Raw genomic sequence first — 9,606 nt, forward strand, 5'->3', positions numbered from 1 at the left:
GAAATCAATGCCTCCTCAACCAGGCCATCACGCTTTGCCACCAGCCAGCAGGGGGATCTGAGGCCTGACTACCTTGGGTGCTGAATGTGCATATTCTTACAGAATTTATGATTCTGTCCCTGTTATGCTCCACTGCATGCCAGGCATGTATTGAGTTCATAAAGGCTGTGACACTGACTCAGCCCTGCCCTGTGGTGAAGCTGCAGCCATGGCGTCTATTCTCGTGGAGCTGGTGTTACTGTCTCCACTGCACTCTGTGGTGGAGCAGGCACAATTAGAGTTCACAGAGTGTGTCTCGGTTCCTACCCATCTCTGGGCTAGTGCTGCTGCCATGCTTACTCTTGTCCTGGCTACGTATCTTGAGTTCACAAAAGCAGTGACTCTGATTCAGACCCCTGCATGTATGTTGTCTCTGTGCCATGGGACCACTTTATTAATGAGGGATTCTACTGTATTCTACATACTCTTATCTCAGTCCCCACCAGGCCCTGCCCAGTAAGGTACCACTGCATGCATATCTCCTGCTCACAGAGCCTGCATTTCCACCCCAGTTCTGCTCCACCCATGGTTTCCCCCAGAGTAGAGGGGGCAGCTCCTTCTGGTTGTCAAGAGAAATGGAAAGTGTTTCTCCAAAATATGACCCAGTGTGTGAGAAATGGTAAGTGTTTCTCCAAAATATGACCCAGGGTATTTTCTCCAAAATACGACCCAGTCTGAATTCTACCACGCCACTACGTTATGTCACGGGGCACCATTACTCCCTCTCCTGCTTGACTTCTTGCTCCACAGTCCCTGTTTTACACCCATGCTGCTGTTTCAGCACAGACTTGTAGCAGCCCAGACTATGCCTGTATCTCTTGAGAAATTACTCAACAATTTGGACTCCATGGGGGCAGGCTTCCAGGCTGCAGGGTGGGGGTGGAGGGGTGGGCTGGGAGTTCAGAATTGGAGGTAGAATTTATGTTCAATTTTATGCCTGGTGGGAGGATGCCAAAGCTCACAAGTGGGTTCATTCTGGGGAAGGAGATCCAGATTTTAGTGGCTCTTTCCCATGAGATAAAATAAGAGGAGGTCTGAACTCTGCTCTCTAGTTTGTAGAAAGTTCATTGAGAACCAGTCTCATGGGAGAGGGGACTCCTGTCCATTTGGCAATGGGTTTCGTACCTATAGTTTTTTCCCCTGGGGTTGCAGTTTACCTCAGCAGAGGTCATGTGCAGTCTTCAATCTTCTCTCTTAGCTCAGCTCCAAACCATCAGCTTACTTGAGAAACTTTTGTCCTTTATCTCTCCTTCTGGATGGGAGCCTCTGTGGAAAGCTGGGTCCAGTTGGCCATTTTGTCCCCTCCTTTTTTGGTACATTCCGGGTGAGTTTCCTTTTATGATGGATCACTGTGCTGGTCATTATGAAAAATGAGTCTGAGTATTTCCTGGAGAGCTGGTTTAGTTATGGAAAATTTCTTCAACATGTGGATGTCAGTAAAGTATTGCCTTCTTCTGAAACTTAGGAGGATACAGGATTTGGGCTGATAGTTGTTTTGATTTAGGGGATTGAATGTCAATGACCATCCTCTTCTGGTTTGAAAAGTTTTTCAAGTCATTCTAATATCTTGTTCTTTGTAGGTAATGCTTTTCTTACATCCAGCTGTTTACAGGAATTTCTCTTTCATACTAACTTTGGCAAAGTTAATTACAACGTATCTAGGAGATGCTTTGTTCAGATTGAGTCCTGCTGGAGTTCTGAAACTATCTACTATCTGAACTTCTGTATCTCTTTCAATGCTTGGGAAATTATCCACCATAATATCTTGAAGTAGAGCATCTCTACCTTTAGTATCATCCTTTTCTCCTTTAAGAATTCCTTTAAGTCAGATGTTTGATCTTTTGAAGTGATCCCATAATTCTCTCAGGGAGTGTTCTGTTCTTGTGTTCAATTTTTCTACCTCTTTAAATGTTTTGAATTGTTCAAAAGCTTTGTCTTCAATTTCTGAGATGTTTTCTTCTGCCCGCTCAACTCTATTACTGAGGGATTCTACTGTATTGCAAAGCTCCTCAAATAACTTTTCCATTTCCTTGAGCTCTGCTATTTCTTTTCTTATTATCTCCCTAACCTTGGTGACTTTGTCTTTGAGTTCATTAATTTCTTGAGTTAACTTTACAACTGCTCTTTGGATTTCTATTGCCACCTTTATCCCATTCTATCCATCTTATTTGCCATCCATATTCTGAATTCTATTTCTGAAAATTCAGCCATTTGTCTATGAATGACATCTTCAGTTTTATCTCCTTTGTCATTCCTTGAGGAGGTTGATCTACTCTGATTATTCATGTTGCCAGAGTTCTGCTGGTTCCACCTGATGAGTATTTTTTGCAATTTGTCAATTAAAACTGGTAGGGTAAGATATATTTGGGGCCCCAGGAAGTGGAGTTAACCAGCTCTTTACCAATGAGCTGGGGCTTATGATTGTGACTTTCATTTACAGTCTTTCAAAGATCCCTTTAAGAGCTTAAGTCAGAGACTCTGTGGACCTGCTTGGTGAGATAACGCAACTGACTCTGTCTTAACGTCAGCCAGCCTCTACCCAATCTTAACGAATTGAGGTATTAGGCTGAAATAGCTGGGGAGAGATACACACAACTGCGGCACCCCGCCCCCAACTAGTGACAGCTGGAGGAGGAGAATAAGTCTTTTCCTGCTATTCAACAACTGCTGCTCAACCTTGGATTGTCCCTGGGTGGACAGCTGAGTTTGAGAGTTCTAATCAGATTGTCCCATGTAGTACAATCACTGCTCAACAAAGAGAGTTCAAAGGCTCTCTTGTGTTCCAATAGTAGAAATCCACAGGCAGTGCCATCCCGCAAACCCAAAGGGATGGAGCCTGGTCTCCTCCAGTGAGCCACCAAGTCAGAAAATGCCCACAGAAGTCAGAACAGGGGCATTAGTGTCTTTGACTGCCATACATCATAGCAGTGCATCTTTGTCCTGGGTGTCCCTTTCTTCCCACTCCCCTCTGCTTCCACTCAAGGCACTGTTTCCTGTTTCTGTGCTGCTGTCCTGTGGCCCACAAAATGCTCAGGCCTCTAAGGGAATTGACAAACATCCTGGGCTCTGCAGGGGGCAGACCTTCAGACCACCTGGCAAGCGGGGAACGGTGGATGAGGATGTCAGGATTTCAAGGAAAATATTTATTCAATTTTATGCTGGGCAGGATGATGTCTAGGCTCACAAGTGATACTTCCCTGGAGAAGGAGGCACTTTGTTTAGTGGTCCCCTCCCATGGGGGAAAATGGGAGGTCTTTTGTTCCCTGTTCACTTGCCCACATTGAGCCTCCTGGTTGGGGGAGGGTTTTCTCATCCTCTTGGCAATGGGCTTTGTAACTAGAATTTGTTTACTTGAACCCTTTTTCTTGCAGTCACAGCTTTCCTCAGCAGAGATGATGTGCATTTGTCTATCTTCTTTTTTAGCTCAGCTCCCCACCTTCAGCTTCACTGAGTTCACTTTTGTCTAGTATCTCTCCCACCGGACAGGAACCTCTGCTAAAAGCTGCCTCTAGTTACCCATCTTCCTTTTCAATATCAGGTTTTTTATTAAAATCATTACCTTTACTCTTATTTCTCTAATCCCTAATTCTTTAGGGGACTCCTTTCCAAATTTCAAATATCTGCTAGACATTCAGATAAGAGAAGCCTAATGATATGAATTAGTTACATTGTAATGGGTTAGTTTTTCAAGGTAATATGTATGAACAATAACCTATGTCTTTTGGATACATTATTCCCCAACAAGGAATCTCCCATACAATTGATCATATATTTTTCTGTATTTCAACAGAATTAGTTACAATTACCTTGTACAGCATAGCATTTTAAATTTCAAATTTTATTTTAAATATATTGCATTTTTCTCTTCCATGAATATAAGAGCAAATAATCACATAAGATTATGCTCCAGAATGTTTTAATAGTTTGGAATGTAATAGTTTGAGTTATACTAGACTAAAATTTTGGGGGTATAGTGTAGTATATAATAAAATTGAAGGTAAATACATTTATAAGAGTAACACTAATGACCAAAACTGCTGGTGTGTATACAGTCATCTCATGGCATCCAAGTGTGATTGAATCTAGTACCTCCCATAGGTACCAAATCCGTAGGTTCTATACAAAATAGTACAGAATTTGAAGATAGCTTATACTTCCTTCCATATACTTTTCATCATCTCTAGATTGTTTAAATCTTTATACTTTATAAAAGCAAAACTTACTTTTTACCTATACTACATAGTCACTGTAAATTGACCGTGGCTATACATTTTAGAAAGGTCTTCTCTTTGGAATACTGATGGTTGTAGGCAGAGAAAGGGAAAGACCTCAGTGAAAAAATGATTTCTTCCTGGAAAGTCTGCATGTCAGCCTGGCTGGTGTTTCATGAATCAAAACATTTCACATGATTAGGATTATATCCAACAGAGTGAAAAATTAGAATGGCATATTATGTGTTAATACAATAACCCTATCGCACATTGAACAAGGCGGAGGACGCTGCTTTGGGTGCCCTGAGCCTTCGGGGCTGTGCTGACAGGAGCCATGCTGACCTACCGGTCGAGTGGGTGGCAGAAATGGAGGGAGAAGAAGAGGAGCAGTTCCAGGGCCAGGAACTGCTCGATTGCCAGGTGCAGCTGGGGACCCCTGAGGAAAGGGAGAACGTGGGCCTGATGGCTGAGGCCGAGGCCGTGGCAGCCAGCTGGATATTCGATTTCCTCTGCTTCTCTCTTTGCTGAGCCTTCCACCACGGCCGCTCTGAGGACTTCCAAAGGACCCGCAACAGCACAGAGGCTATCATTCATGGACTACCCAGTCTAACAGCTTACCAGTTGAAAACCGTATACATATGTCAGTTTTTAACAAGAATCGCAGCAGGAAAAACCCTTGATGCACAGTTTGAAAGTGATGAACGAATTACACCCTTGGAATCAGCACTGGTGATTTCGGATTCAGTTGAAAAGGAACATGACAAACTTCATGAGGAAATACAGAATTTAATTAAAATACAGCCTTTACAGAGGAAATTGCGTATAATAATCTCTTGGAAAGATACATTGCATTCCATTTTTCAACACTTCAGCTTCAATCACATGATGGAAAAAATTAAGACTTACGTGAATGACATGCTAAATGAAAAGCCCTCAACCTTTTTCATGAAGGCAGCAGCAAAAGTAGTGGAAAGTAAAAGAACAAGGACAATAACTTCTGAAGATAAACCTAATAATGGTAATATTACTGAAATTGAAAGTGAAGCTAATTTGGATAGAGGAAAAAGTGTGAATGACAAAACAGTCTACAGTAACTGAATCCTTAGCGGGTACACTATCCTTATCGGTGTCTCACAAGAATCTCTTTTTATCTAAGTTGAAATACGGAAGCCAGCAACAAGACCTTAATAAGAAAAAAGAAAGAGTAGGAACTCTTCAATGTAAAAGAAAGATAAGAGAGAAAAGAGCAACTGAAAGCAGGATATCACATGTTTCAAAGAGTCAAGCAGTAACTCCTGAGAAACATCAATCTAGAAACAAACAGGCATGGCTTTGGGAAGAAGACAAGAAATTGAGATCTGGGGTGAAGAAATATGGACAGGGAAAGTGGTCTAAAATACTATTACATTATAAATTCAAAAATCACACAGGTGTTATGTTAAAAGACAGATGGAGGACTATGAAGAAACTAAAACTGATTAACTCCGACAGTGAAGACTGAATGTGTTTCTAAAAGCTTGACGAAGAGACATTTAAATATTTTGATCACTATATTTTGTTTGAAACTTGCTGGTCTTTTTCCATGACTTAGCAATTATGAATAGGGCTGCAATAAATATTCTGATACAAATATCTTTGTTATGGTGTGATTTTTGGTCTTCTGGGTATATGCCCAGTAGGGGGATTACAGGATTGAATGGCAGATCTATTTTTAGATCTCTAAGTGTTCTCCATATCTCTTTCCAAAAGGAATGTACACCATGGAATATTATGCAGCCTTAAAGAAAGATGGAGACTTTACCTCTTTCATGTTTACATGGATGGAGCTGGAACATATTCTTTTTTTTTTTTTTCCTCTTTTTTTTTTTTTATTGTTGGGGATTCATTGAGGGTACAATAAGCCAGGTTACACTGATTGCAATTGTTAGGTAAAGTCCCTCTTGAAATCATGTCTAACCCCAATAAAGTGTGACACACACCAAGGCCCCATCACCCTCTCTCCTTCCCTCTTTCTGTTCCCCCCCCATAACCATAATTGTCATTAATTGTCCTCATATCAAAATTGAGTACATAGGATTCATACTTCTCCATTCTTGTGATGCTTTACTAAGAATAATGTCTTCCACATCCATCCAGGTTAATACGAAGGATGTAAAGTCTCCATTTTTTTTAATGGCTGAATAGTATTCCATGGTATACATATACCACAGCTTGTTAACCCATTCCTGGGTTGGTGGGCATTTAGGCTATTTCCACATTTTGGCGATTGTAAATTGAGCTGCAATGAACTGTCTAGTACAAGTGTCCTTATGATAAAAGGATTTCTTTCCTTCTGGGTAGATGCCCAGTAATGGGATTGCAGGATCAAATGGGAGGTCTAGCTTGAGTGCTTTGAGGTTTCTCCATACTTCCTTCCAGAAAGGTTGTACTAGTTTACAGTCCCACCAGCAGTGTAAAAGTGTTCCCTTCTCTCCACATCCATGCCAGCATCTGCAGTTTTGATATTTTGTGATGTGGGCCATTCTCACTGGGGTTAGATGATATCTCAGGATTGTTTTGATTAGCATTTCTCTAATATATAGAGATGATGAACATTTTCTCATGTGTTTGGTAGCCATTCGTCTGTCGTCTTTAGAGAAAGTTCTATTCATGTCTCTTGCCCATTGATATAAGGGATTGTTGGCTTTTTTCATGTGGAATAATTTGAGTTCTCTATAGATCCTAGTTATCAAGCTTTTGTCTGATTGAAAATATGCAAATATCGTTTCCCATTGTGTAGGTTGTCTCTTTGCTTTGGTTATTGTCTCCTTAGCTGTACAGAAGCTTTTCAGTTTAATGAAGTCCCATTTGTTTATTTTTGTTGTTGTTGCAATTGCCATGGCAGTCTTCTTCATGAAGTCTTTCCCCAGGCCAATATCTTCCAGTGTGTTTCTTATGCTTTCTTGGAGGATTTTTATTGTTTCATGCCTTAAATTTAAGTCCTTTATCCACCTTGAATCAATTTTTGTGAGTGGGGAAAGGTGTGGGTCCACTTTCAGTCTTTTACATGTAGACATCCAGTTCTCCCAACACCATTTATTGAATAGGGAGTCTTTCCCCCAAAGTATGTTCTTGTTTGGTTTATCAAAGATAAGGTGGTTGCAAAACGTTAGTTTCATTTCTTGGTTTTCAATTCGATTGCAAGTGTCTATGTCTCTCTTTTTGTGCCAGTACCATGCTGTCTTGACCACTATGGCTCTGTAGTACAGACTAAAATCTGGTATGCTGATGCCCCCAGCTTTATTTTTGTTACAGAGAACTGCCTTACCTATACGGGTTTTTTTCCGGTTCCATACAAAATGCAGAATCATTTTTTCCAAATCTTGAAAGTACGATGTTGGTATTTTGATAGGAATAGCATTGAATAGGTAGATTGCTTTGGGAAGTACAGACATTTTAACAATGTTGATTCTTCCCATCTATGAGCATGGTATGTTCTTCCATTTGTTAATATCCTCTGCTATTTCCTTTCTGAGGATTTCGTAGTTTTCTTTATAGAGGTCCTTCACCTCCTTCGTTAGGTATACTCCTAGGTATTTCATTTTCTTTGAAACTATGGTGAAGGGAGTTGTGTCCTTAATTAGCTTCTCATCTTGACTGTTATTGGTATACACAAAGGCTACTGACTTGTGGACGTTGATTTTATATCCTGAAACGTTACTGTATTTTTTGATGACTTCTAGGAGTCTTGTGGTTGAGTCTTTGGGGTTCTCTAAGTATAAGATCATGTCATCAGCAAAGAGGGAGAGTTTGACCTCCTCTGCTCCCATTTGGATTCCCTTTATTTCCTTGTCTTGCCTAATTGTATTGGCTAGAACTTCCAGCACTACGTTGAATAGTAAAGGTGACAGAGGACAACCTTGTCTGGTTCCAGGTCTAAGAGGAAAAGCTTTCAGTTTCACTCCATTCAGTAAAATATTGGCTGTGGGTTTGTCATAGATAGCTTCAATCAGTTTTAGAAATGTGCCACCTATGCCTATACTCTTCAGTGTTCTAATTAGAAAGGATGCTTTATTTTATCAAATGCTTTTTCTGCATCTATTGAGAGAATCATGTGATCTTTATTTTTGCCTCTGTTAATATGGTGGATAACGTTTATAGACTTGTGTATGTTAAACCAGCCTTGCATCCCTGGGATGAAGCCTACTTGATCATGATGAGTGACTTTTTTGATGATAAGCTGTAATCTATTGGCTAGGATTTTGTTGAGAATTTTTGCGTCTATATTTATGAGTGAGATTGGTCTGAAATTCTCCTTTTTGTTTGGGTCTTTTCCTGGTTTGGTATCATGGTGATGTTTGCTTCCTAGAATGTGTTGGGGAAGATTCCTTCTTCCTCAGTTTTTTGGAATAATTTCTGCAGTACAGGAATAAGCTCTTCCTTGAAGGTTTGATAGAATTCTGGAGTGAAGCCATCTGGGCCAGGGCATTTTTTGTTTGGAAGCTTTTTTATTGTTTCTTTGATCTCAGTGCTTGAAATTGGTCTGTTCAGGAGCTCTATTTCTTCCTGGCTGAGTCTAGGGAGAGGGTGTGATTCCAAATATTGATCCAGTTCTTTCACATTGTCAAATTTCTGGGCATAGAGTTTCCGGTAGTATTCAGAGATGATTTCTTGTATCTCTGTGAGATCAGTTGTTATTTCCCCTTTATCATTTCTGATTGAGGTTACTAGAGATTTTACTTTTCTATTCCTCGTTAGTCTGGCCAATGGTTTATCTATTTTATTTATTTTTTCAAAGAATCAACTCCTTGTTTCTTCATTTTCTGAATGATTCTTTTGTTTTCAATTTCATTGATCTCTGATTTGATTTTGGATATTTTTTTTCTTCTACTGAGTTTAGGCTTAAATTGTTCTTCTTTTTCCAATTCCATAAGATCTCTTGTGAGATTGTTGATGTGCTCTCTTTCTGTTTTTCAAATGTAGGCAACTAAAGCAATGAATTTTCCTCTCAAAATTGCTTTTGCAGTATCCCACATGTTTTGGTAGCTTGTGTCTTCATTGTTGTTATGCTCAAGGAAGTTAATGATTTCCTGTTTTATTTCTTCGTGCACCCATCTGTTATTCAACAGAAGATTGTTTAATTTCCATGCCTTTGGGTGGGGTCGAGCATTTTTGTTAGAGTTGAGTTCTACCTTTAATGCCTTACGGTCTGAGAAGTTACAAGGTAAAATTTCAATTCTTTTGATTCTGTTGATATTTGTTTTGTGTCCCAGGATATGATCAATTTTGCAGAATGTTCCATTGGGTGATGAGAAGAATGTATATTCTTTATCTTGGGATGGAGTGTTCTATATGCGCCTATCAAGCACAGTTGTTC

The 9,606-nt window shown here is 40.0% G+C and overlaps 1 protein-coding gene across 1 annotated transcript; it reads left to right on the top strand.

Annotated features, from left to right (window-relative positions):
- Positions 1 to 208: 208 nt before the first annotated feature.
- Positions 209 to 5,813, top strand: LOC128572521 (telomeric repeat-binding factor 1-like). The gene is given in 4 exon segments (XM_053572560.1): positions 209 to 401; positions 2,829 to 3,160; positions 4,530 to 5,327; positions 5,329 to 5,813. Coding segments are annotated over 4 exon segments (1,746 nt in total). The 3' UTR covers positions 5,752 to 5,813.
- Positions 5,814 to 9,606: the final 3,793 nt, after the last annotated feature.

The sequence above is a fragment of the Nycticebus coucang genome, chromosome 20 (assembly GCF_027406575.1).
Source record: "Nycticebus coucang isolate mNycCou1 chromosome 20, mNycCou1.pri, whole genome shotgun sequence".
In the NCBI taxonomy this organism is placed as follows: domain Eukaryota; kingdom Metazoa; phylum Chordata; class Mammalia; order Primates; family Lorisidae; genus Nycticebus; species Nycticebus coucang.